This window comes from Glycine max, chromosome 13, assembly GCF_000004515.6.
Source record: "Glycine max cultivar Williams 82 chromosome 13, Glycine_max_v4.0, whole genome shotgun sequence".
Taxonomy (NCBI): domain Eukaryota; kingdom Viridiplantae; phylum Streptophyta; class Magnoliopsida; order Fabales; family Fabaceae; genus Glycine; species Glycine max.
In genome coordinates this window covers 13638465-13665377 of record NC_038249.2, presented here as the reverse complement: position 1 = coordinate 13665377, position 26913 = coordinate 13638465, and the positions used below count along the sequence as shown (strand labels likewise).

General features: G+C 33.9%; 4 protein-coding genes across 8 annotated transcripts; 2 read left to right on the top strand and 2 right to left on the bottom strand.

Annotated features, from left to right (window-relative positions):
* Nucleotides 1-309: 309 nt before the first annotated feature.
* Nucleotides 310-1247, bottom strand: LOC121173375 (stress-induced protein KIN2). The gene is made up of 3 exons (XM_041008684.1): nt 1141-1247; nt 982-1050; nt 310-588 (listed from the first exon to the last, which is right to left on the bottom strand). Exons 1-3 carry the CDS (start codon nt 1192-1194, stop codon nt 514-516), a joined length of 198 nt encoding a protein of 65 aa, XP_040864618.1. The 5' UTR covers nt 1195-1247; the 3' UTR covers nt 310-513.
* Nucleotides 1248-2270: 1023 nt separating this feature from the next.
* Nucleotides 2271-7041, top strand: LOC100789548 (stress-induced protein KIN2). Of its 3 annotated transcripts, none has more exons than XM_041008682.1 (3): nt 2271-2377; nt 2468-2536; nt 6875-7041. In XM_041008682.1, the coding sequence occupies exons 1-3, from the start codon at nt 2324-2326 to the stop codon at nt 6947-6949; spliced, it is 198 nt and encodes a 65-aa protein (XP_040864616.1). In that variant the 5' UTR covers nt 2271-2323; the 3' UTR covers nt 6950-7041. The 3 variants fall into 3 exon arrangements, with proteins under 3 accessions (XP_040864616.1, XP_040864615.1, XP_003541208.1); XM_041008681.1 differs by lacking the exon at nt 6875-7041 and adding an exon at nt 2924-3188; XM_003541160.4 differs by lacking the exons at nt 2271-2377; nt 2468-2536 and adding exons at nt 6232-6285; nt 6590-6658.
* A 1710-nt stretch (nt 7042-8751) lies between these two features.
* On the bottom strand, nt 8752-18209 carry LOC100792187 (ecotropic viral integration site 5 protein homolog). Of its 2 annotated transcripts, XM_041008680.1 has the most exons (10): nt 17736-18209; nt 15203-15389; nt 12399-12617; nt 12087-12288; nt 11432-11602; nt 11239-11355; nt 10851-11048; nt 10711-10770; nt 10528-10626; nt 8752-9102 (listed from the first exon to the last, which is right to left on the bottom strand). In XM_041008680.1, exons 3-10 carry the CDS (start codon nt 12536-12538, stop codon nt 8989-8991), a joined length of 1101 nt encoding a protein of 366 aa, XP_040864614.1. In that variant the 5' UTR covers nt 12539-12617; nt 15203-15389; nt 17736-18209; the 3' UTR covers nt 8752-8988. The 2 variants fall into 2 exon arrangements, with proteins under 2 accessions (XP_040864614.1, XP_006593712.1); XM_006593649.4 differs by lacking the exon at nt 15203-15389 and having other exon boundaries at nt 17736-18208.
* Nucleotides 18210-20967: 2758 nt separating this feature from the next.
* On the top strand, nt 20968-26132 carry LOC100814196 (probable inactive ATP-dependent zinc metalloprotease FTSHI 3, chloroplastic). Of its 2 annotated transcripts, none has more exons than XM_006593651.3 (5): nt 20968-21127; nt 21274-22398; nt 24067-24390; nt 24697-24997; nt 25733-26132. In XM_006593651.3, exons 2-5 carry the CDS (start codon nt 21310-21312, stop codon nt 25933-25935), a joined length of 1917 nt encoding a protein of 638 aa, XP_006593714.1. In that variant the 5' UTR covers nt 20968-21127; nt 21274-21309; the 3' UTR covers nt 25936-26132. The 2 variants fall into 2 exon arrangements, with proteins under 2 accessions (XP_006593714.1, XP_006593715.1); XM_006593652.3 differs by having other exon boundaries at nt 20970-21127; nt 21271-22398.
* The last annotated feature ends 781 nt before the right edge of the window (nt 26133-26913 follow it).

Sequence of the window (26913 nt, the reverse complement as noted above, 5' to 3'; positions counted from 1 at the left end):
TTGTTTTAATTAAGTAGCCATGTCCCATATTAGAAGACACAAATTAAACTAGCTGGCTAGATGTGATAAAATTTAAAGTTGAGACATGTCAAACTTTTATTGAGCTAACCGCACACAAATCTATTGAGTAGCTCGATCTAATTGCCATCCCTACTGTCACAAATTTTGGATCACATCTTCATAGTCACTTTTTAGTGTTAGTCAGTGTGTTTCCGTATGTTAGAATTTAGAACCAATACAAAATTCACCAAAAGAAAAAAAAAAGATAAAACTATTCAAATTGAAACTTGAATCTTGATCATTAACGAAACTGGTTCCGCTAAACTAATGATGGAAAATGATTACATTTGAAATAAAATGGAATCATGTTAATGTTTCTGCAAAATGAAATAAAATGAATACATTTGAAACAAAAATGAATCTCGTTTCTGCAAGATACATCAATCAGCAGTGCATAACAGGGTTTATTTCAATGGAAAACCAAGTCCAACATAATGATCCCCTAAAGCTTCATTAGTTGTTCATCCCTGTTGCATTCTTCACAGCATCAGCTGCTCCTTGTGCTTTAGCCTGCATTTGCTGCCCTGCCTGTGTACACAAAAATTTAAAATAAATTAACTTAATTTTAGGGTGTCCAATTTATTAAGATTTTAATTTTCATGCCTTGATAATGTATAATATTTTTATACTATTAACTATTTAGAAATCATGATAAATTATAATATAATTATTATAAGATTCAACAAACATATTATTTATATATATATATATATATATATATATATATATATATATATATATATATAAAATAATAAAAAAATTTCTAATCGAACGACCGTGTAATTCTTTACACGGTGTACGAATATATTTATTCATTTATTAATGAATGTAAATATGGATTGAACATGTGCATGTTATCACATCATTATTAATTAATCTATTTGATTTGGACAAAAGTTGACAAAATCAATGTAGAAGAACCTGTTGCATGGAGTTTTGAGCAGATTGAGCAGCACTGCTAGCCTTGTCCATCATGTTGCCAGCCTTTTCCTGCAATAGCACAAAAATACTTGTGCGTGAGTTCTCAATATCATCGAGCACATGAAGAAACTATTCAGATAAAAAGTTAAAGGCATATACTTGAGCTTGGCCCTTGGCTTGTCCTGCATTGTAGCTCATGTTTTGGGAGTCCATATCTTGATTCTCGTACTAATTAAACTGTTTGTGAAAATCAAGTATTGTTTTAATTTTTCGATTGCATCTTTTCTGATTCTCTGTTGTAACTTATATAGTTTCTCAATGCACTGAAGCATTCAACACGTGTTTCTTCTCACATTTTGTTACACAAACTATGGTTCTCAGTTTACTCCTTCACTTATGTTTTCTAGGGCACGTGCCATCCCAATTTTGGAAAGTGGCTTCCGCATTTGTTGATCATCATATATGCATGTGGAGGAGATTCATTCATTATTTCAATCTCCCACTTAATTAGCTAAGACGAGTTCTTATCTCATTTGCCAATAGAGAAATCTTAATACCATTTTTATAATCCATTTTTATAATCTCATTTGCCAATAGAGAAATCTCATTTGCCAGATAATGGTGATGCAATATAATTATGTTTAACATAATACTAAATATTTAAAAATTATTATTTTTATTTATATAAATAAATAAATATAAAATGATATATATATATATATATATATATATATATATATATATATATACATATAATTTAAAAAATCCTGTGCAAGGCACGATTTCAATGTCTAGTTAATATAATATAATCACATATTAACTAGTAATTACACAATCTTGTTTATTTTTCTTAACAACTCGTCAAACAAAATTAACGGTATTTACACACCTAGTTACCTTGGATAGACAGATAAATGATACTCATGCATGCATCACATTTAGTATGTCACAATTTGTTATACGTGTGTCGACCTTTCTACTAAAAGATTATAAAAATGGTATTAAGATTTCTCTATTGGCAAATGAGATAAGAACTCGTCTTAGCTAATTAAGTGGGAGATTGAAATAATGAATGAATCTCCTCCACATGCATATATGATGATCAACAAATGCGGAAGCCACTTTCCAAAATTGGGATGGCACGTGCCCTAGAAAACATAAGTGAAGGAGTAAACTGAGAACCATAGTTTGTGTAACAAAATGTGAGAAGAAACACGTGTTGAATGCTTCAGTGCATTGAGAAACTATATAAGTTACAACAGAGAATCAGAAAAGATGCAATCGAAAAATTAAAACAATACTTGATTTTCACAAACAGTTTAATTAGTACGAGAATCAAGATATGGACTCCCAAAACATGAGCTACAATGCAGGACAAGCCAAGGGCCAAGCTCAAGTATATGCCTTTAACTTTTTATCTGAATAGTTTCTTCATGTGCTCGATAATATTGAGAACTCACGCACAAGTATTTTTGTGCTATTGCAGGAAAAGGCTGGCAACATGATGGACAAGGCTAGCAGTGCTGCTCAATCTGCTCAAAACTCCATGCAACAGGTTCTTCTACATTGATTTTGTCAACTTTTGTCCAAATCAAATAGATTAATTAATAATGATGTGATAACATGCACATGTTCAATCCATATATTCATTAATAAATGAATAAATATATTCGTACACCGTGTAAAGAATTACACGGTCGTTCGATTAGAAATTTATTTTATATATATATATATATATATATATATATATATATATATATATATATATATATGATATGATATGTTTGTTGAATCTTATAATAATTATATTATAATTTATCATGATTTCTGATTAGTTAATAGTATAAAAATATTATACATTATCAAGACATGAAAATTAAAATCTTAATAAATTGGACACCCTAAAATTAAGTTAATTTATTTTAAATTTTTGTGTACACAGGCAGGGCAGCAAATGCAGGCTAAAGCACAAGGAGCAGCTGATGCTGTGAAGAATGGAACAGGGATGAACAACTAATGAAGCTTTAGTGGATCATTATGTTGGACTTGGTTTTCCATTGAAATAAACCCTGTTATGCACTGCTGATTTATGTATCTTGCAGAAACGAGATTCATTTTGGTTTCAAATGTATTCATTTTATTTCATTTTGCAGAAACATTAACATGATTCCATTTTATTTCAAATGTAATCATTTTCCATCATTAGTTTAGCGGAACCAGTTTCGTTAATGATCAAGATTCAAGTTTCAATTTGAATAGTTTTATCTTTTTTTTTTTCTTTTGGTGAATTTTGTATTGGTTCTAAATTCTAACATACGGAAACACACTGACTAACACTAAAAAGTGACTATGAAGATGTGATCCAAAATTTGTGACAGTAGGGATGGCAATTAGATCGAGCTACTCAATAGATTTGTGTGCGGTTAGCTCAATAAAAGTTTGACATGTCTCAACTTTAAATTTTATCACATCTAGCCAGCTAGTTTAATTTGTGTCTTCTAATATGGGACATGGCTACTTAATTAAAACAAGGTTTAAGTATTTTTTATCTCAAATAAATACTCAAGTTTTACATATATTTTTTTATAAATTTTTGTTTTCATCGTCTCTCTAATAAGACAATAATTTTATTTTTTGGTTTTGATATTTTTTTTTAATCCTAATAAATTAATGAATTTTGTGTTTGTTCCATGATAAATTAGTGGATTTTAGTTTAGTCTTGACTAATTATAAATGAATTTTTTTTATCATAAAGCAAATACAAAATTTGTTAATTTATCATAAACTAAAAAAAACATCAAAGATAAAAAATAAAATTATTATTTTATTAGGTGCTCAAAGCAAAACAAAAATTTATACAAAAATTAAATATTTATTATAGATAAAAAACATATTTAAGCCTTAAAATAATTAATATGTTTACCAATTGTGATGTACGGGATACATGGTCGCCTGAAAGGTGCATGATGCATTACATAAGCCAAACAACATCACTTTGAACTCATAGTGGTCGTGATGTGTGTGAAATGCGGTTTTGTGGATATCTTCTTCCGCCATCCGAATTTGGTGGAATCCCTTCCGTAAATCTAACTTGGAAAGCCAAAAGAAGCATGACCGAGTTTGTCCAGTAGCTCGTCAATGGTGGGCATGGGAAAGCGATCCTTCACCGTAATGGCGTTAAGGGCCCTGTAACCTATGCAACACCTCCAACTTCCATCTTTCTTCTTGACGAGAAGGACAGGGGAGGAAAATGCACTGAAGTTGGGCCGTATCAACCCTGATTCTAACGTGGAAGCGATTTGTTGTTCAAGCTCTGTTTTCTGGTAATGTGGGTACCGGTAAGGTTTGATGTTTACCAGGGCTGAGTTCGGAAGAAAATGGATATGGTGGGAAATTGGTCGAGTAGGGGGAAGGGAATTAGGTTTGTGAAAGATGTTTGTGAAGTGGTCAAGGACAGAGGTGATGAGGGTGGGTGTTTCAAGGTCGTGGGGGGGTGTTGTGTTGAAGGAGAAGAAGTGGGGTGGGCCGAGATTGGTGTTATATAGAACAGGGCTGAGATACTCTGTGTTTAGGCGAAACATTTGAGTTGTTCGGCTGAGGTAGTGGATAAGGTGAGGGTACATCAGCAAAAAGATGAACAGTTTGGCCCAAATGAACGAAGGACATGGTGAGAGTGTCATAATCAGTGGCTAATTGGCCTAGTGACTTAAGGGAAGATAAAACATAACGAGAGTGAATCTATGACCTTGGATGTCCATGTTCACCTATGGGGAAGTGGTGTTACACTCAAGGACGCTTCCATTTCCTACCATCACTTGGAGGGGAGGCGTTGGTGAAGACGAGAGAGTGGGAAACTTGGTGAGCCAAGATTGAATGAAATTATACGTGCTACTACCATCTATCAAAGTAATGATGCGGTGATGGCAAAGAGTTCCGAAAACATGAAAGGTTTTTGGTGCGGGCATCCCAGCCAGAGCATTGAGACTGATCTAGGGAATAGTGCTGGAGGAAGGTTCAATGGTAAGGGAGATGTCGGTGTCAGTGGTAGGAGCAAGGTTTGTGGGTTCGTAGTTGTCGTCGGCAATGAATAAATGGAGACGGGGCTTGCATCGATGATTGAGAGTTCATTTCTCGTCAAAATGATAGCAGAGGCCTTTGTCTCTGCGCACCTCCATTTCTTCCGATGTCAATCGCTTAAAATAAATTTTGGGGGGTGGGTTTCCGCCCAAAGATGGAGAAGGCAGAGTAGAGGTGGTAAATCGCAGACTGCAGTGGTAATCGTTAATTTTATCTTCTTGAAGGCAGGCTAGAGCGATAGCTTAACTAAGTGAGGGAGGTTGATGGGCTTTCACCTCACGGTGTAGTTTTGGCATGAGGTCAGAGATGAAACAACTCAACAGGAACGTCGAGGCAAGGCCGACAATCCGATTAGCCAAGCGTTCAAAGTCTGTAAGATAATCTGTAATAGTTCCCTTCTGCTACAACTTAAACACAGCTCTTTGCGGGTCACCGTAGACGAATGGAGCAAACCGAGACTCTAGAGCTTGGAGCATCATGGGCCATGAGGTGAAGAAACTGTTGCAGTTCATCCATTGGTACCACGATAACGCCTGACCTTCAATATGATTAAATTACATAAGTTTGATTTGGCTTAAACCCAAATATATAAGCACAAATTGCACTAAAGGTATTAATTTAGTTTGAATTTTTGGGTTTATCGAGTTTTTCAAAATTAATGGACTCCTCCATTTATGCCAATGCAAATTGTTTTCTGTTACTAGCTAGCTTGATGTAGCATGCTGATATGATATACCCAGGATAGATTTATTAATGCTACCCAAGCATGACCTAGTATCTCACACTTGGATGTGTGGACTTTCTAGCCAAGATTTCAGCCATTATATGGAACTGAAATTTCCCTATTATTAGTAAATAAGATATAAGAACTCGTCCAAAGCTAAGGTAGGAGATTGCAATAATGAATGAACCTCATCCACATGGATATATGTTGATCAACAACGGCCCAAGAATCGAAGAATGGCATGACATGTGCCCTTGAATACGCATGTAAAGGAGGAAAATGTGAATCACCATTGTGTATAGCAAAACGTGGGAAGAAACACGTGCTGAATGTTGCAATGTACTAGTATTGAGAAACTATATAAGTTACGACAGAGATTGAGAAAATATGCAATTGAAAAACAAAAACAACACTTGGTTTTCACAAAACAGTTTAATACAAGAATCAAGATGGACTCCCAAAACATGAGCAACAATGCTGGACAAGCAAAGGGCCAAGCTCAGGTATATGTCTTTAATTTTCTGTGTCAAGTAGAAACTGCTCAAAACCGTAGTGGTTCCGAATTATCTAATAATCATTTTATGCAGGAGAAATTATTAGATAATTTAAACCGTCAATGTCTCAATTAACTCTTCACAAGACATATAGCTAAATATTATTAATTTTTTCTTATAAATTAAAATTTTTAACCGTGTCATATAAATTAGTCGGGATGAAGGATACTTAGTCCAAGACTACCCAATAATTTGTGCTACATATGTGCTCAATTTTGATAACTCTTAGACAAGGTTTTTTGTGCTATTGCAGGAAAAGGCTAACACAGTGATGGACAAGGCTAGCAATGCTGCTCAATCTGCTCAAGAGTCCTTGCAAGAGGTTCCTATATATTTTATTTGTCTAAAAATAACTAATGCAAAATATATAATAGATTCATATAACAAATAACTTTAAAAAATTGAGCTTATAAATAAAAACGAAGGCAGTAATTAATAATGATTTCATAATGTTTATATGTTCATCAATCCATATATATATTCAATATTAAATTAAATTGCAGCCCCTAAAAGTAAGTCTATTTTGTTGTGTATATAGGTTGGACAACAAATGCAGGCTAAAGCACAAGGAGCTGCTGATGCTGTGAAGAATGCAACAGGAATGAACAAATGAAGCTAAATGGATAGTTATGCTGGACTTGGTTTCCATTGAAATAAATCCTGTTGTGCTGATATATTGATGTATTTTGCAGAAACATTATTCCATTTTTATTTTTCAAATTAATGTAATCATTTTCTAAGTTCAGCTAAACCAGTTTAAATTCAGTAATGATCAAAGTTCCAAATTTCAATGGTTGTAATATTAGGCAAACAAGCTGGCTAACACCAAAAAGTGACTAAAATTAAACAATAGCGATCCAAATCTTGTTAATTATGTCGTTGGAAATAAGATCAAGCTACTCAATATATTTGTGGGACGTTAGCTTAATAAAAGTTGGATTTTGGCTTAATTTTAAATTTTATTATATTGTATACAGTATACTCAAGTTGTGATGGATCAAGTTGAGAAAAAATTTGAAAGATTCAAAATAATTAAGATATAATATATCAATCAAATGTAATGATTTTGATAATATAATTACTTGTGAGTGATTTTAAACATTTAACGATATATTATTTAAATATTAATTACGTTCTTAGTTAATTGTCTTTATGAAATTAAAATACTTTTCTACTTTATTAAAAATATTTCTTAAGTTCTCTTTCACGACTTTTATATTCTCATTTGAATAAATTAGAGAATTCATCTATAAAATCTTTTTGTAAGAAACAAAAAATCTGTAAGAAACATTAGGTTTTTAACATACAACAAAATTTAAACGAGAATATGCAGAAAAAAAATAATTTTTCTATAACCTTTTTACAATTTAAGAAATAATCATATTTTTTTCAAAAGCATATGCAAAATAAAAAAAAATGTAAAATATATTCACAAAAAAAATCATAAAATTTGTCGAAAAAGTCTACATAAAAAATGCACGAGTAAAATATTGTTAATGCTTAAAATCAATTATGAGGGCTGATCTTATCAAAAGTAAAAACTTAAAATGGATAATAATAATAATAATAATAATAATAATAATAATAATAATAATAATAATAATAATAATAATAATAATAATAATAATGAAATGACTAAATATTATCTTCAATTAAAGTATTGCTCTATTTTTTTCATTGACTTAAAACTATTATAATTGAGGAGTAAATAGCTTTAAAGAATATTCAAAAGTAAAATTAAAAAATATCCTTATCGATAACTGATCAGGTTGGATTTTATTAATTTGATTGAGGCGGATCGAGTAAGCTCAACTCAATTTGATTTTTATATACAGAGAGAAAGTCTATAAATGAGGACTCTTATTATTATTATAATTTATTAAAAGTTGTAAATATAAATTATTCAATCATATTTAAAAAGGTCAAAATTAAAAGAAAAATACATCCGCCTTTTTAAATGATTATGCAATCACTAACTTTTAATCTTAATCATCTAGGTAAAATTATATGACCCAGATTTATAATTCTCTTTTCATTTTGAAGATTGAAGATTATTTTTACTACTGCTTGGTTGTGGTATCTATCATGTATTTTTGTCAATGGACTTTCACTAACAAGTAATTTATGACAGTTTGGAATTTGATACTGCTTTAACAAACCTCTAGAAAATATAACATGATTTACACAATAATATATAGTAGTTTCACACTTCCTCTGTTTGCCTCCTTTTTTGGTGTGCACATATTTTACCCTATCAGCTGAAAACTAATTCCTTTCACAGTTTCAATGAAAAGGATACAATCTCTTACAATAAAGATTTTCTCATTTTATAATAACAATAACCACAATTAATAAAACAAATTCATCTTTAAAGAGTTGAAAGCAAAAGAGAGAAGACCCATATCAGTCTCTATATATGCAATAGATTTTCATCTTCATTGAAGCCTCTTAAAAACACCGAATTTTGACCAAGAGTGAGCAACTAATACAATTGTACATAGTATGCAACATATGTAAACAACAGAATTTGAGGGTATGATTTTCACACTGGATTACTTTCCAGCAGAAAAGATAGACCTTTACTCGGAGGTCCTCTCAGCTTTACCAAAAGTTTTACATGTCTAGCAAATGTTGTCTGCATATGCTCCTGCTTCAGTTGCCCTGGACACTAGGAAGTATTGGATTTTCAGAAAGTTCTCTTGATCGTCTTATCTTTCCATTCTTCTTCTCATACTCTTGTTTTAATTCTTCTAAACGCTTGGATATCTGATGAGAGCCATAATCAGATGTAAAATTATATCTGACTTGAATAAATATTATATAGTCTAGTAACATCCTGGCCATGCATTATTGTAGTGGCAATTATGTAGTGTGTAGGCAATTAGTTTTTTTTATTGGTACAGAAGAAACAGAATTATTAAAGGAAGTGGAAACAATTCTGAAACAACTTGTAAATATTCAATTTATATATGGTAAAGAACTAATTAAGCAATAGTGTAATACATTTCTCAATAAATGTCATACCAATATCTCCTCATATGCAATCACTTTGTATCTTGTCCTTTCTAGGGTAGCCACACATCCATCTTATCATTCTCATTTTTGTTACTCCCACATTTTTTTTCTTCTTGTCGCTTATAGTCCAACATTTACTATAATAGATAGACTACAGTGGTACAATAAAACTTCTCTTTGAGCTTTATATAAATTCTTATTCTAAGAGTTGGCTCCACTTTAAGCTCCTTTTGTAGAGGAGCTTAAACTGCAGAAGAGTTTATGTAAAGAATTCTACTGCCAACATATTTTTTACTTTCAGGGTTAAACCATCCCTTTGATTCACCAAAAACTACTTATGTTACCCTCTAAACCCCTTATCCTACTAGCAATCTCTTCTTACACTAGATTTTCAACCCCCAGTGTCCTCAGAAGGGATTCTGATAAATTTCTCTAAATAGTTATCCTTCATTCAATCCTATATTTTGAAGTTAGTTTCATTTATTCATTCGTATTCATGGCATGCACAAAAAGAACTAAAACCCCATCATCCTAGGTAGTTCGGATCTCTCTTGTACGCGTTGGCAATCCTTGCAAACCCTTTTGTCCCTATCCCTCACTTGTGTTTCTGTCATTGAAAAGACTAACATCCAATTTGTTTTACTATGAATTTATGAAAAATGCTAGAAAGCTGAAAAAATATGCATCATATTGTCAGCCAAGAAGCAGAACTTCTCAATATACAACTACAACTATCTTGACATGGAAACTACCAAATTAAAATGGTATTTAAACCGTGCTCTATATTTGAGCTGCATGTTCAAGGTAATGAACTGATCAAGGTTTGGCCCAGTAAAACCTTTTTTGCTCAGACTCTGCAAAAAAACTAAATGGAGACACATTTTCTACACATGGATTTAATGTAGTTTGATATCTTGGAACAAGACCAACTTTTAGGAGAATGTATCCGTAATACAATTAACATCACTTGATCAACTACATCAATAAATACGAGATTTAAAAGTAACAGATTATGTAACATTTAATTTTAAAAGTAACTTTGGATTTGACAAATAAAATGTATGCGGAAGTTACGAAGTGAAGGAAAACGTGCATCCTGCTCCAATTCATATCATTCATAGTCCATAACACAGTTTTTTAAGTGAAAAAATTAAAATGCAGAGAAAGGACGAGAACCTTGATAGAATAAGCCAGTGGTAACAATGTATCTGGATTCATTGCATCCTCGGGGAAGTTTTTCAAGGCATATATGAGTTTTTCGAAAGGTAGTTTAATCTGATAAAAAAAAAACAGAAACAGTGAGCAGAAATTTGCTTTGGTTTATAAAAGACACGGGTCACAAGGTCACATGATACTAACCAAGTCATCATGGCAGTACTTTAATAGGGCCAAGCCAACTTTAAAGACAATTTTAACACCCTGGAAGGATAAGAAAGTCATCATTATAGGTCCATATTTCTAACCAATAAATGGTTCTTCAAATGGAAAGCATAGCTAACCTCATAGAGAAAGACATCCCAAATTCGAAGAGCCAAATGAAATGGAAAGGAGTACGAAAAAACAGTTATGAACCACTGGCTAGCATACATGCTAGGATTTATCATTTCGTTCGAAAAATGTTCTCCCAACTTCAGTAGATGCTCCCTCACCAAGCATTCAAATTGAAAGAGGTATTGCTGTACCAGAGGCAATCCTGCCTGCAGTCAAAAAACAGTAATTTTGCTGAGAGTTATTATCATCAAATAGTATATAATATTAACAAGAAACGAGCAATTTAATACATATCCAGTTCTTTCCTCATAGAATATGTATCTTATATAAGGCAAGGATAATACATTGACACCATCAATAATCGAAACAAATAAATGCATGAAACAAAATAGCTACCAGATACAAGCCCTCCATTGGAGCATGAACGGCTCCTTTTAGCAATGCCACCAACAACCAAAATGCATCCTCCTCGCTCATATAAAGAAGCAAAAGTCCCGCTAAAAACCCCATCCCCTGTAGTTTTAAAATGATCAATATTATGAAATACTTTGTAACAAGCACAGAAAGGTGATGGGTTCCTGAGTAAAACCTGAACATAGCCTACATCTCTGTCAAAGACAGAGTAAGCTTTTAGAACATTGTAGAGGGACCGCTGCCCAGGTCCATGTCTCTGTTGGAAGAATACATGTGAAGGGAAGGTTCGAGAAATATCTCGAATTATATCCAGTTCAGAGGCAGATGTCTCGTATATGACTAGTTGCTGCAATAGGTATAATGTCTTGTCAATGCAGACTCCAAAACGTGGAATAGTAGGGTATTAAAACCCAAGATAATTTCAAAAAGTAAAGGAGGAAACCTCATTATAAAAAAAATGATTCTTTTAGGAAACAACTCCTGACTAGGATTTCATTGGAACAGCCAAATTAAATTTGATCAAATAACTTCAAATAATGTACACATCCATATTCAAGATAGTCTATAAGCTATTTATTACGATGACAAATATTGTTCAACTTAAAACACCCAGCATATAAACCATGATGATGGGACTGACAGCAAACACAAATACATACAGTGATAAAATAAAAAACGAAAGATGTGCAAATTAAAAGGATGAATATTCTTTAATTAATATTTATAGAACCATAACAAACGATAGACAAGCATTGAATCACTGTTCATATCTTAAAATTTATTCTACAAAATATATCTCAATTTTTCAAAGTATAAATTAAATTCATTACCTCATAAACTCCAGGGTTCATCAGCAACAGGTCTCGACTTCCAGATATCAATTGCCAAACAAGGCCCCTTAAGCAATCAGGAATTCCTTTCCTTATACGCCTTTTAACAACATGAGGTTTTCTCCTTAAATAATGCTTCCAGTCACTGCCACCAACCCCAATCATCTTCCTCCATTTTCTAACCCTTCTCTCCTCCCTATATCTGATGAGAGGTAAATGGTAATACAGGTAAAATCACTGGCCATATTTTATATACTCATTCATGCTTAAAACACAGAAAAACACAAATCAACAGGTGAAAAACAAAAATACCTCTCATACTCATAGGCTGCTCTATTCTTGAATAAGCCTTCAGAAGTATTAACATCCTGTTTTACAAACCCAAATCTATCTAATGCTCTTGGTGAAGGAACAGGACCTGGTTCATAGTCATCTAATCTTTTCTTTTCCATTCAAAACCACAAATTAGCTCTCTCAAACAAAAAGACAAATGAACTAGCTGGCTTCCCTAAACATCACAATGAGGAAAACCTGAAAAATAGAAATGCAAAAACCAAAAAATTGTGTCATTATGATTATCATTTTAAATTATTGAAAAAAATAATAAATAAGTTTTCCATACACAGTTGCAGTATTTGCTCATTTAATCTAAAGCATACACAACAAGTATGCAATATCAGAATAAAATGTACACGAGATTACAGTTTGCTCTGCCATAACCCATAAGCGTAATATTAACAAATAAAAACAGTGAGAATCCACTGGTTTGCCTAAAAACAAACAAAAATATCAAAAGGGGTGTAACATCCCAATTTTTCGTAAATAAATTTAAAAAGCTTTTTAGTAAAATAAATAAATAAATATAGAGCAAATAATAGGCTGAGTACCCTAGGTATAAATAGTTATGTTAAGTCAGCTGCCTCCTTTTGGCCTCATTTTCGTTTTTCCCCTTCTCCTCTCAAAACCCTTTCTTTTTCCCGCAGCCCACCAAACCAGTCTCAGAAAAACGACGATCTCGAACCCGTTCACCGTTGGATCGTCGTGAAATTTGAGTATCATGTTCGAAACAGAATTCCGAGCATTCTCACCGTTGGGAATTTTGATATCATGTCTGAACTGAGAGAAACACCCTTCGCATTGTAGCCTTTTTCTTTCCCGCAGAAACCCAGAGCTGTCTTGGTAAAACTACGATCCCGGTTTCGATAACCGTTGGATTATTGTGAAATTTGGATATGTTGTTCGAAATTCAATTCCGCACGCTTCCACCGTTGGGATTTGCGAGATAATATTAGTGGAGGGAGAAAAAGGAATCGCATGAAGACAGTATAAGTGGAGGTTTCAATCTCTTCTCCGTCTCTCTGACGTTTGGGAATTCTATCGGAGCAGTCGGAGGAATAACTGAAAGAATTTCAGGGAACCGCTAAAGATGTTGCTATCCCTGGCTGAAGACACGTGAGTCCGCTCAGAGGTAAGGGATGAGTTATTCACAGTTGGGGATTAGTGAGAACATGTGTAGGGATCCTTAGAGGATTAAATTGGGGTTTTATTTTGAGATGTTTATTAAATTGCAATTTTTCCTTTATGATTATAAATAAAATATTGATGTCCTAATGAAAATTGCTTGATAAATTGTGTTCTTGATATTTGTATATTTTGACCTATGATTTTGATATAATTGTGTAATATTAGTTAAGGGGTTTTAGTCCTAATGTTGTGATAGTGTTTTATATAAATTGTTATATTGAGGATATGAAATGATGATTCAAATTGTGAGTATGTGATGAATTGTAGAAGAATATGTTGCTTTGAGATTATAATATTGTTATTGAGATTGAGTATAAGTGTAAAGTTTAACATGTGTTAATTTGTGAGATACGTGTAAACATGTGATAGTGGATTGTCACACTATGAGAAGTGAAATTGTGAATGAGTTCTAGTTGTGGATAAGTGTGTAGTTAACACTTGATGTGAAATTACTTGTGTTGTAAGCTATGAATTGTACAATAACCCGACCAGTGTTATCTTGAGAAAAGCGTTGATGCGCAGTGTTATAGAGAAAATGTAGGTTTCCTATTTAGGAGCCAGTGTTAAATCATAGTGCGATTGTGTTGAACGTGTTTAAAACACGAGTGTAAGGTCGTGGGTATTGTATAATTCATGAGCAGTGTCTGCATGTAAAAAATTATTTTAGGGGTTGGACCTGAATCAGGAGGGAGAGGCCCTGACGGACTCTTCGGAGTGTAGGCCTTGGGGGTCACCGGGTTTGAGTGCTCCTTTAAGCCTATGCTGATCTCATATGGTTGGAGCATTCTCGCAAAAACATCGTGACCCTGACTGGTCTCCCTATGATCTTACTTAGTGAGAGTGACCTGACAAACCCATTGTGTGGTGTGTCTTGTTATGTACTCCTAAGCGCCCCAGGGTGGTTTTTCACTGACATGGTACCACATTGCATATAGGATTGAGTCTTAGCATAACTATTGCATATGCTTGCTAATTGATGTGTTATTATATCTTGATCGAAGTGTGGGATTCTTGTGTAATGTGATTGATAATTGAAAAGTGAATTTTGAATGATGAAATAGTGAAGTTACGTGAGCTATGTTTAAGCAAGTGGTATCTCATTTATATAATATGTATATTTAATTATCTTGTTTCTCTATTAGCTAGGAATGTGATAACTCACTCCCTGTGTGTTGTTGTGTTTGGATCCTGTGATGATCTTGAACTTGTGTTCGGGGGAGCAGATGAATAGGTGGATGACTAAGAAGAACCTCATGCTAGAGGACACGGGAACACCACGCTCTGATAGGATGTGACATTAGGATATAGGTTCTATATTAATTGTATGAGACTTATATGATTTTCTTTGAGTCGAGATGACTTTATTATTTATTTGGACAAATTTGAATATGATGTAGAAGAAAGTGAATGTGAGCCTTTTATCCATTTGAAAAGCTTGTATTTAAAAATGTTTTAAAAATACTTTTAATTAATATTTGAATTTTTATTCCTTTATTAATATATATGTGAGGGGTAGAGGGTGTCACAAGGGGAGTCGGAGATTGAATCACAAAGAATCAAAGACAAAATTGAAGGAGAACATAAGCTGTTACCAGAGCAATCTGACAATGCATGTAGCAGGATTGGGATTTGTCGCAAATGAGGCCGTGGAAAGGAGGATTAGGTTTCGCTGCTTAGTCAATTAGGGTTCATAGCAAATGAGATTGCAGTCTGGATATTAGGGTTCTTCATTCACTTTAGATATGCAGCCACAGGCTCCTCATCATGCCTCGTGAAGGACTGAAGGGTGTGTGTGGTTACTGTCTAGTTAGTTGATCTATACTTTGGAAAATCAGACATAAAACAAAAAACATTTGAAAAATAAATGGGTCAGTCTAAATATCCCATTTTGAAAACATGAACAGCCCTAATACTCAACCATTAGACAATGTTAGCATATTGTGAATGTTGGGCCTTTAACCCATGTTTATAAGAGAATGTCTACATGGCAAGAGGAGATTGGAGAGGAATATTCTGCCATGATGGGAAAGATAGTGGAGGACATGTTATAGGGGAGAAAGTGTAGGGAGTGTAGTTTGGTAGGGGAGAAATTTTTGTATGCCCGGGAATCATGATTCTTGGGAATCGTGAATCCTGGGAATCGTGTTTCTTGGGAATGAAAAAAAATTGTTTTTGTTGATCATTGGGAATCTTTAAATAATTTTTCTAAGAATCAAAGAGTTCTCTCTAACATCAAGAAACCAGAAAATTACTAAAGAACAAAATATATCAATAAAATATTTTTCAAATCATACATGAAAGTGAAACCCCTAGTGAGATATAGACTAATATCAAGTGCACTGCTGGTTGGATGATTAATGAGCATTAAAAGGCCAAGGATTGAAGAACAAAGGGATGTGATTTATGCTGTGGTGATATTGTCCCATGTGTCATGCATAAGCAAAAAATGTGTATTTTGGTATGTGTCTATAAGTTAGGTGTTAATGCATTGCCCCTTTGATTGATTTGAGCTTAACGAAAAATAGAATCCTAAAACATTGGTAGCCTAAAATTGATACAGGTACTAGATGCCATAGACTGATGCACAGATAAAAAGTAAATGTATTTTTTGCAGGGGGGGAGGGGGGAGTCCTCTTCCAACAGTAATACTTTCAAAGATTGCCAGAATAGATTCTTAACATCTAAGCCCCCTTATTCACTAATTAAGCATTCTGTCATCTAACACAGAATACATTGAACTACAGAATTCACTCTCAAAAGTTCTCCAATAGCAAAAATCAAAATCTATTAAAATAAAAATTGTAGCATCACGTATAATACTTAATAGCATGTTCTGCAGCCATGTATGCTACTGTGTTTTATTAAATTTTTCAAGGCATACTTAACATGTGGACATAATAAAAATAATAGAATAACTACTTACCAATCCTAATAAAAACTTCGTACCCCATTGCCCAGAGGCTCTTCGCTATGCGAAGGTATGGGGGAGGGATATATTGTACGCAGCCTTACCCTTGCATATGCAAAGAGGCTGTTTCCGGATTCGAACCCATGACCAACAAGTCACCAAGGCACAACTTTACCGCTGCACCAGGGCTCGCCCTCTACTTACCAATCCTAATACCCAGAAATAATTATTAGATGGTTAGGTGATTTACACCTTATTATAAGCAAAAAATACATGATAGAAAAGAGGATGGTAAAGCATAATTGAATGTATCTAGAGTAGCAAAAAACACAAACAGACCTGTTAATTTCAATCCTTTTATGAACCAAAGTGCTAACTTAAGGTTCCATTCTAAAAATCCATGCCCCTCCAAATATGATTGGTACAAAAAAGAAAAAAAACACTACTTTTCCCTCTTTCATATTCTTCAGTTTCAGAAAGTAACAAAATTTAGGTGAAGTTAGAAGGAAATTTGACAATTACACCAATTATGTAAAAGTACTTAGTTTCAACAACACTGATTTTTCCCAATATTCAAGAACTACAGTGATTCATTCATCTATACAGCTAACACTAATTTTTCTTCATAGTAGAACATGCATAGGTGCACTACAGTAAAAGAAAACTGTTTTTCTCTCTTTCATATTCATAATTTTCTTTCACACATTGCTCAAGCAAAAAACAAATAAATAAAAGACTAGCACACGCTCATATCTTCTCACCCAAGCACCACCGGAGCAGGGATCACTCACATTTTTTTTTGTCTTATTCAATCTCATATTCTTGTATCACACAAACATTGATCCAAAAAGGAAACATATTCCACATCATTGACCAAAATATTCACTTCAAATATCAAATGAATTCAAACTGATTCCAATATCAAATTCTTTGAAAAAATGAATTCCCCATCTAAACTACCCCATCCAAACACACTATAAGATCATTAATGAAAAACATACTTCTTTATTCTTCACTCAGTTACATACAAGTGAATGCCTGTTCTAAACAGAAGAATATGTATATGATGTGCTCCCAAAGACGCCTTATCTCTAAATTTCAGTTTTTTTTTTTCCATTCAACATTAAGCACAAAACCCAATACAGATAGAACAGTAACGGTGCTAAGAAAACAATACCCAACTAAAAAAGCTTGAATTTTTCATTAACCATACGTACCATCATTCCGTTGGAACCCAACTCCCGTTGCTTTTGTCAATTGAAGAAATTGCAGATTATACGGTCCAATGGTGAGAGAAGAAACAGAAGGAGCACCCAAATTGTGAATGTTGCGAGCAAAGAAGAAAAGGGTGAAAAGATCAAATGATCAAAGGTTTTGAATTGGTGAATATTGGGAATTTCAGAAATGAATGGAGGACTGTGAGGATTGTGATTGTGAATTTTGAAGAAACACACAAACACAAGAAAAAAAGAAAGAAAGAAGATAATGGCGTGAATTGGGGTGGCCGGCAACAACCTCGGAAATGGGAACGGAAGGGGATGGGGGCGTTTTCAACAAGAACGAATCAAAATACTAAAATTAAATAGGCTTAAATATTTTAGACATCCTCAAATATATATGAATTTTCCAACCAATGCCAAAAAATATTATGTTCACCTGAAACTTCAAAAAAAGGTTTATGGGAGGTCTTCGTTCAAAGCCTATGACGTGTATGATAGTTTCACATGTCAGTCATACACGACGGAGCCAATATACTTTTCACATGACGTGTCACATAAATTTTTATTATTTTATATTTAATTTAATTTAATAAAGTTAAGGGAAAATTGCAAATTTTTTATCTCCCATTTTGTCTTTAATTTTGGATTTTATCCCCAGATAAATTAATTTATAAATTTTGTTCTCGTATTTATTAAAATCATATAATGTTGGTCCCTCAAGTCACAATTGAACTTTAATCGTTAGCAAGTGACGTTGACTCACACATGTCAACGTCTAAGAGGCACGTCAACGACAGATATGCAATGTGCTTCAAACACTTCAGCAGCGGCAAAATCACCAAATTGGGTCCTTTTTACAAATTAATTATCAAAATGGGTCTGTTTCATTTTTATTTACCAAGGGGATCTGTTATTTTACTACAAAGCGCTTACCTGAGGGGCGCGTTCTACCAGAACGCGACACGTGGCGTGACTTGACAGGACGATGGGACATGGGTGGAAGTGGTGGCCTGCCAGGCACGACCACTAGTGGTGGCCTGCCAGGCGCTACCAGTAGTGGTGGGGCCCCAGGCGCGACCACTAGTGGTCGTGCCTGGCAGGCCACCACTTCCACCCCTGTCCCATCGTCCTGTCATGTCACACCACATGTCGCGTTCTGGTGGAACGCGCCCCTCAGGTAAGCGCTTTGTAGTAAAATAACAGACCCCCTTGGTAAATAAAAATGAAACAGACCCATTTTGATAATTAATTTGTAAAAGGGACCCAATTTGGTGATTTTGCCCTTCAGCAGCAGCTATTGAACTCATGCCCACCTTAAGTTCATGACCACAAAGGGAGATCTCAAATCCTGCAAATTATAAGATAAATGAAAGTAAATAAACAACGCATTAATATTGAATAAATAATTGCAGAATTCAAGTGCAAATCATTTGCAGCATTGGTCTTATCCAAACCCAAATGGCTTTGATCCCCTTTATTTGAAGTTTCTATTTGAGGCTCCACCACCTCACTTGTAGCCCTAACATCTTTGAGTGCAGGGATTTGTTGACTCTCATCTAACTCATCATTTTATATTGACTTGTCAACATGTTCATCATTTTGTTTAGTATCAAATAGTAATAGAATGAGAGCCAAAAGCAGTTTCAATTTTTCCTGATGCATTTTCTCAGAGATCTATGGCCATTAGAAGAAGTAAAACCACTATGAGGTGATAACTCATCACCGTTTTTAGATATTGCAATGCTCTCTTGTTCATTTTTATCAACTGCAGGACAACTTACATTAGATTCCTCTGTTCAATTTTGAATCTCCAATGAAGAACCTATATCTTGTAAATAAGCATTTCTAGCCTGCTGACCAAAATCTTGTAGCTCCAAATAGCTTTTGAAAACATTCTCCCTCTTGATACTTGATGCAACCCCTTCTGAATCAGTTTTTAGGGTTTTCTTTAGGGTTACCGTAAAAAAAATTACCACAATGGGTTAAAAAGAAGGAAAATTTTTAAAAACAAAAAATAATAAACCAAATAAAAAAAACTCAAATCATTTTTTGAATTGAGTTTTTTTTATAAAAAAAGGCATGTTTAGAAATAGATTTTCCAGGGGCCGATTTCGTGTGTTAAAAAAAATTAAAATATAGTTTAGAAATTAGGTATGTTTTAATAAATGCAAGTAAGAAATTGATGTAGAAGGGACCGATCTCTCACTATCAATAATAAAATGTATCATAGATACATATATTTTTTGGGATATATTATTTAGATAAATATTTTTTTTATATTTCTGGGATGAAAAAATCCAAACCAACACCCATTACAAGAATATAGCAACACTCATAATCATGAGGCTTAATTATATAATTAGTCTCTTAATTATTGATAAAAATTTAATTGGATCGTTTAATTCTTAAAAAAAATCAATTAATCAGATCCTTTAATTATTAAAAACAATACAATTGTATCATTTTCATCCAATTGGAGCTGATCCCGTCAGTTGCAAGTTTTGGCGGTTTAAAATTACTATTTTACATAGTTTCTTATTTGAACATATGTAAAATGAGCACATGTGCATCAATTTATATAAGAACCGGTGTAATATATCTTTTAGAACTTGCCTCCCACTTTTATTTTTACCTGCTACATTATACCATTTTATACTTTAACGACGTGTCAGTTACAATCGTCCATTTTTTTTTTGTCAATGTTTATCATTTAAAAATATCATTCCACCAACTGATATAAATAAGGATAAAATTAAAATGTAATATCTCAGTAATCCTTAAGTATTGTTCTCCAATTAAAATTAGAGTGTTATCTTACTAATTTAAGTACTATAGAGTTGAATTAATTATTAGATAGGTTATCAAAGGTAAAACTTAATTTTGATTAGAGACCAATAAAAATACATAAAAAAGTTTAATTAACATACATGGACAATATAAAATATTTTTTATATTATTATCCAATTATAAATTATCATGAAAGATAAAATTATTAATTTTTAAATAATCATTTTAAAATTCTAATTTAGATAATTTTTAACTATTTAACAATGTAATTTTTTTATACTTTTTTTGGGTGAAAATTAAAGTCTACTAAGAAATTACATTTAGATTTTATACTTAATAATGGATAGAGTAACACTGATGTATCGATGCTTTTACTAGATCAAATGGAGCGATTGACATGTGAAAGATTGAATCTTGGAGTCCCGAAGACTCAGGTACGAGATTGACACGTAATAGACTAATAATACTACTAGACTAGATATACCCAAAAAAGAAAGAAAAGAAAAGATATACCAGCATTGAAGAAGCACTCTGTTCACCTTCCTCGTCCACTAGAAACAGTTCCTGCCTTCATTTTACATGACATGATATCATGAGATCAGGTAATAATAAATGCCCTTCTTGTTAATGTTCTTGTTCATGTTACTGTATAAATGTTTCTGTGCAATTCTTTATCTCCTCATCCTCTTGTGTTTCCAAGCTTCAAACTTTCTTTATGGGGGTAATGCTGTTTATATGCCACTAGCAGGTTTTATGGGTTTATAGCTTTGATTGTGGAAGAAGCATGGCTTGTTTTTCTCTACCTTGCAATACTGGGTCATTTGCTACCCCAACTTTGACTCAAAGAAGATATTTGGGTGTGTGTGGAGGTTTGTGCACTAGGTCATTTGTTTTTACTTCTCTAGGGTTTAACCAATGCTTCAAATTTCAACATGAGTTGGTGTGGAACAAGGAGCTAGGGTATTGTGGTAGTAGAAGTAGAATTCCCTCATTGAGGGTTCCTTATTGTTGCAAGACTCCACATGGTGTTTCAAGTAAAATTGAGCCACTTGTGAGTAGAAGCAAGGGTGAGAGGAAGACTCACTATGGTAAGGGTGGAAGTGATGGGCTGAGGAAGAGATTTTCGTTGAGACTGCGGCCAAGGTTACGGTTATTGGCTATGAGAATGAAAAGGGCTTCCATTAGGTCCATTTTGAATGAGGTGGGGATCTTTATTCGTAAGAACATTAGAGCAGTGACATTTTCTGCTTCAATTTCTACCGTGTTCTGCCTTTGTTTCTTGTTTCTAAAATTGACTACACTCCCCCCTCCTAAAAGTGTTCCATATTCCAACTTGATCATCAGCCTTCAGAATGGATATGTTGAAAAGGTTTTAGTTGAAGAGGGGTCGCGACGCATATATTACAATATGAAGTCCCAGCATATTGAAAATGATGGGGTTTCTGGGGAAGAATCTGAAGTGGCAGATGTTTCAATTGATAAGGATGTTGATAAGATTGGGAGTGAGGGTACTTCTGGAGCTGGCCAAACTCCAGTGGGGAATGTACTAAAGAAATTCTCCAAGACTCGAGCTTCAATCCCTGAGTGGCAGTATTCCACAAGAAAAATAGATCATGATGAAAAGTTCCTTGTTAGTTTGATGAGAGAAAAAGGGGTTACATATAGCTCTGCCCCTCAATCTGTACTAAGGTCAATGAGGAGTACTTTGATCACTGTGATAACACTGTGGATACCTTTAATTCCATTGATGTGGCTTCTGTATCGCCAACTTTCTGCTGCTAACAGTCCCGCAAGGAAGCAGAGACCGAATGGTCAGACAGTTGGATTTGATGATGTGGAAGGCATTGATTCTGCAAAAGTAGAGCTCATAGAGGTAATTATTTCATACTATAATGTTTATAAATTATAATAAATATGTAGCATACTTTTGTTAGTTTGGCTAAGAAGTGACAGTTACTGCTGACATGATTTCTTTTTCCTCCACTGGGGAAGTATCCTGTATTCCTGTTGTATTCACAACTAAGTACGAGTTGGGTTTGCAGTTAGCAATCCTTTGGCTTTGTCAATTAGTTTTTAAAAAGATTAAGAACGCTGGGGGTACTAATTGGTTAATAATGCTAGTATTGTTGTACTTTACTTTTTCTTTAGAATTCTCAAAACTATATGGCTGAAAATTATGTGGCTAACTGACTTGGTAGTATTATAAACTGATAATAGTGTCGGTAGATAATAATAGTTTGCTAGATATGATGAGCATCTTTTGTTTTTTATTTCATTTTGCATTTCTATTAATTTATCACTTGGAAGATGGAATCAGTGATCAATAGTACATAATTTAGCTTATGACATGGTACAAAAGGCATAAAAGCTTTAGTATCAGGAGCTAAGAAAGTGCCACTAACTCCATGGTTTATAATTTATGAGATGTGACAGTATTTATAGATAATATTCTGGTTTTCATATAACCAAATCCAGAATTTATTATCTTCAAATAATAATTGTGTTCAAATCCATTTGACTGTCCAGATAAAGAAAACTGTTATCATGCAATTTTTTTTGCGTCAAAAACAAAATCATTTCTTCCTAAGGTTCTGTTATGCACTTATGTTAGTTCTTTTCAATCATAAAATATCATGTAGTTCTCTGCATTGATCTTATCTGCTTTACTATTGAAATATTCTAGGATTGGCTCATACTTCTTGATGTTGCCGTATGAACATACTAAGTAGGGTTGGAAAATTAATTAAGACATTGAAACAAGGTTTCACTGCCAATTAGATATGCTTAGAGGTTGTCATTTAGAATTACTTTTGCCTCATAGTTATAAGTATAGCCTATGGCAAATAGATGCATTATCTTGAGAGTAAACTTGAATGCATCAAAATATTGTAGTTGAAATGTTTTATTTGTATGAACTATGAACTGAATAAGGACAGGTATTAGAAAGTTTGTCCATTGGCTTGTTAGTTACAAATGTTTGATTAGGTACATAGGGGAAATCAGATTTGAGGGATTCATTATGTGAGTTTGATAGTTTTTGTGTGAAAGTAGAAATCTTAGTGAAGGGGAAAGGTAAGCCCTTGGAGAAGAGACCTCAGACCTCTTTCTTACTCTCAATGATTTAATAAAATTGTTCATTTGGTTTCATTTGTTTCTATTGATTTTCCATTTCTTCTCTCTTGGTTCATAACATATTCGCTGATTAATGACCATTGACCAATGTATATTGCTTTGAGATATGTAACCATTTTGTTGAAAAATATTAGATAGAGAAAGTAATGGTTTGGAAGAGTTAGGGAGAGAGAGATAGAAAAACAAACAACATGAAAAGGTTAGGATGAAGCATGGAAGAATATTATATCATATTCTGTTAATTAATTGGCCGCATCCAATCATTGAGTATGGAGGACTAAATTGTAACAGCGGGAAAATGGATTTCCAATCATATTATAGTGGATTAAAATACTTTTTAGTAGAATTTTTCTTATCAATGGTTAAGCAACTTTTTGTGTTGTTGTTATCGACATAGTCCCTTTTGTAGATAGTTTCATGTCTGCAAGGGGATATAAATTATCAAAAGCTAGGGGCAAAGTTACCTAGAGGTGTGTTGCTGGTTGGTCCTCCTGGAACTGGGAAGACACTACTTGCACGTGCAGTGGCAGGGGAAGCTGGTGTACCCTTTTTCACTGTATCCGCCAGTGAGTTTGTGGAGTTGTTTGTTGGAAGAGGGGCAGCTAGAATCAGAGACCTTTTCAATGCAGCAAGGAAATTTGCACCATCAATCATATTCATTGACGAACTTGATGCAGTTGGAGGCAAGCGTGGAAGAAGTTTCAATGATGAACGTGACCAGACGTTAAATCAGGCAAGTTTACTTATACATTGTGCCTTTAGCGAAACCAATGATCTCCAATAGGATATGGCTCACTACTGAATACTCAGGATTGTCACATTCTGTATATATTGAGTTGGTGGGAAGATAATGTTCAAAAGTCCTGTTTCTTCAATTATTTCACAGTACTAGTATATTAGCATATACTTTCTACATGAAGAGCAAATACTTCATATGTTGATTGTAATTTGAAGCATTGAAGATAGAAATGTGTCATATGCTCTGAATAGTTGTTATATGCTCTTAAGCTGAAATTCAAAGTATTTTCTGTCTATGTAGTTGCTGACAGAAATGGATGGATTTGAATCCGAGATGAGAGTGGTTGTCATTGCAGCAACTAACCGGCCAGAAGCCTTGGATCCAGCTCTATGTCGCCCTGGTCGTTTCTCAAGAAAAGTATATGTAGGTGAACCTGATGAAGAAGGAAGGAGAAAGATATTGGCTGTGCATCTAAGAGGAGTTCCTTTGGAGGAGGACACTAGCATCATTTGCCATTTAATTGCTTCTCTTACTACTGGTTTAGTAGGTGCTGATCTGGCAAATGTTGTCAATGAGGCCGCTTTGCTTGCTGCTCGTAGAGGTAACACCAATTACAATTTTTATATTTAATGTATGATTGCTTCAATTTACTTTAGAGAAATAATCACCTATTTTTTTTAGTTTTCTCAGAGAATTTTCGAAAAATAAGCGATTATTTCCCCAAAATTAATCCAAACCATACATGCTCTAAATCACTAGTCACTAAGCTTGCTGCATTCACAAATTAGCATTTCTCAATAGATTGTATCTCAACTAATGTTTAACTATTTGACCATATATATCAAGTGTTGTGACATCTAATCCTGGATAAATTAGTTTTAGCTGCCTATAAAGAGGTGACCAAATGGGCTGCCTGACTTGATGAGGGTTGTGGGCTGTAACAGGCTAGGTAAAAAAAAGTCTAGATTCAATTCAGGCCTCTAAAATGAAGCCCAAGCCCAATGAAAGTCCAATTTTTTGGACTTTTGACGGGTTTTGTGGGCTAAGCCTGAATCAGGCCATGATCAGATAGATCAGACTAAAAGGTTTGTGTTTAACCCAGGTCAAATTTAAAACCCAAGCACTACATTTCATCGAGCAGGTTCAGACCAGCCGCGTTAACCTGATCCATTTTGCTGCCTACTATCTTCCCACTACACACATTCCTTCTGCTCTCTCCACCTTTATTGACGATTTCTTTTAGTTTGCTTTTGCTTAAACAATGAAATGTATACACTTTCAAGTCTGCTGAATTTAGGAGTGACCAGTAAGTCATGTATATATTTGGACTTTGCAGGTAGTGAAACTGTGGCAAGGGAAGATATAATGGAAGCTATTGAAAGAGCGAAATTCGGAATCAATGACGAACAATTGAGGTCTAGTAAAATAAGCAAGGAGCTAAGCAAGCTATTCCCTTGGATGCCATCATTGATGGGAAAAAGTGAGAGGAGACAGGATGACCAGCAAGGACCATTAGGTTATCAATCCCTGAGTTCATGAATTTGCTTATATTTTCCCTCAATATTTATTCATTTCATTGTTACCCTTCACACGATGCTCAACAATTTTTGCCTCTACCAACTTCATTATGCTTTTCTAGGATTAGGATAGGAGATTCTTAGCACCCAAACGCTCGTTATACATATCACTAGCTGTACCTTGTCAAGGAAGAATATAAAATAAGAAAGGGTTAAATATGTTTAGTTGTTGCAAATAGGGAAATGTTCTTTTTTAGTTCCTAGAAATTTGCCTTATTTTAAATTGTAATTTATGAAAATGTTTCAGATGTGGTTCTTGTCTTTCCCTTTCTCTTCATGTAACTGTTATTAATAGGAATCACATCTAATACATTTTCTATAAAATGAAAGATGAAAAGGAAATGTTTTTTTTTTCTTTTTCCTTCCTTTAGGAACTAAAAGTGAACATTTTTTTATTTGTAGATATTAAAAATATATTTAATAAGAAAACACTCATAGCTTGACATTTCACTACGCAGCTGTGAATAAGTTCTCTCCACTATGGTATTGAATAAGTTCTTTGCTATAAGGCATATGGCCACTTTGGCTGTTCTAGATTCCACCTTCTCTACTGATTTACAAAATGTGGTGTCTGCATCAACAGGTTTGCCTTATCGTTTTATTCAAGGTCCTTGACATAGAGCTTGTTCTATTGGTTTTCATGGGGTTAGCATCCCCCCTTGATATTTGGTTGCACATTTCATACCACAAATTTGATAAAGAATTGGTCTCTCTAGATAAGTGAACCAGTGTAGTTGTGCGGCAATTGCAACGAAATTTAAGTAATAATGATAGTGGCAAAAAATAAAAATAAAAATCTAGTCCTTGATTTTGTGGTAGTGGGGTAACGTAATTTTTGGCACACACCTGACATACCAATTAATTTTATAACTTACCAGTTGTAACCTAGCTTTAAAATGTTAATTTAATTATAATGCACTGATCTAATTATGGATTACCA

Bases quoted from the DNA above. Each gene is read 5' to 3' on its own strand.
- LOC121173375 (XM_041008684.1), bottom strand. From the start codon at position 1,194: ATGGACTCCCAAAACATGAGCTACAATGCAGGACAAGCCAAGGGCCAA. The intron at 1,051-1,140 runs GTATATGCCTTT...GTGCTATTGCAG, and splicing joins AAGCCAAGGGCCAAGCTCAA to GAAAAGGCTGGCAACATGAT. The intron at 589-981 runs GTTCTTCTACAT...TTGTGTACACAG, and splicing joins CTCAAAACTCCATGCAACAG to GCAGGGCAGCAAATGCAGGC.
- LOC100789548 (XM_041008682.1), top strand. From the start codon at position 2,324: ATGGACTCCCAAAACATGAGCTACAATGCAGGACAAGCCAAGGGCCAA. The intron at 2,378-2,467 runs GTATATGCCTTT...GTGCTATTGCAG, and splicing joins AAGCCAAGGGCCAAGCTCAA to GAAAAGGCTGGCAACATGAT. The intron at 2,537-6,874 runs GTTCTTCTACAT...TTGTGTATATAG, and splicing joins CTCAAAACTCCATGCAACAG to GTTGGACAACAAATGCAGGC.
- LOC100792187 (XM_041008680.1), bottom strand. From the start codon at position 12,538: ATGGAAAAGAAAAGATTAGATGACTATGAACCAGGTCCTGTTCCTTCA. The intron at 11,603-12,086 runs GTAATGAATTTA...TACCTATTGCAG, and splicing joins TGAACCCTGGAGTTTATGAG to CAACTAGTCATATACGAGAC. The intron at 10,627-10,710 runs GTTAGTATCATG...TTTTTTTATCAG, and splicing joins AGTACTGCCATGATGACTTG to ATTAAACTACCTTTCGAAAA.
- LOC100814196 (XM_006593651.3), top strand. From the start codon at position 21,310: ATGGCTTGTTTTTCTCTACCTTGCAATACTGGGTCATTTGCTACCCCA. The intron at 22,399-24,066 runs GTAATTATTTCA...TCCCTTTTGTAG, and splicing joins CAAAAGTAGAGCTCATAGAG to ATAGTTTCATGTCTGCAAGG. The intron at 24,998-25,732 runs GTAACACCAATT...TGGACTTTGCAG, and splicing joins TTTGCTTGCTGCTCGTAGAG to GTAGTGAAACTGTGGCAAGG.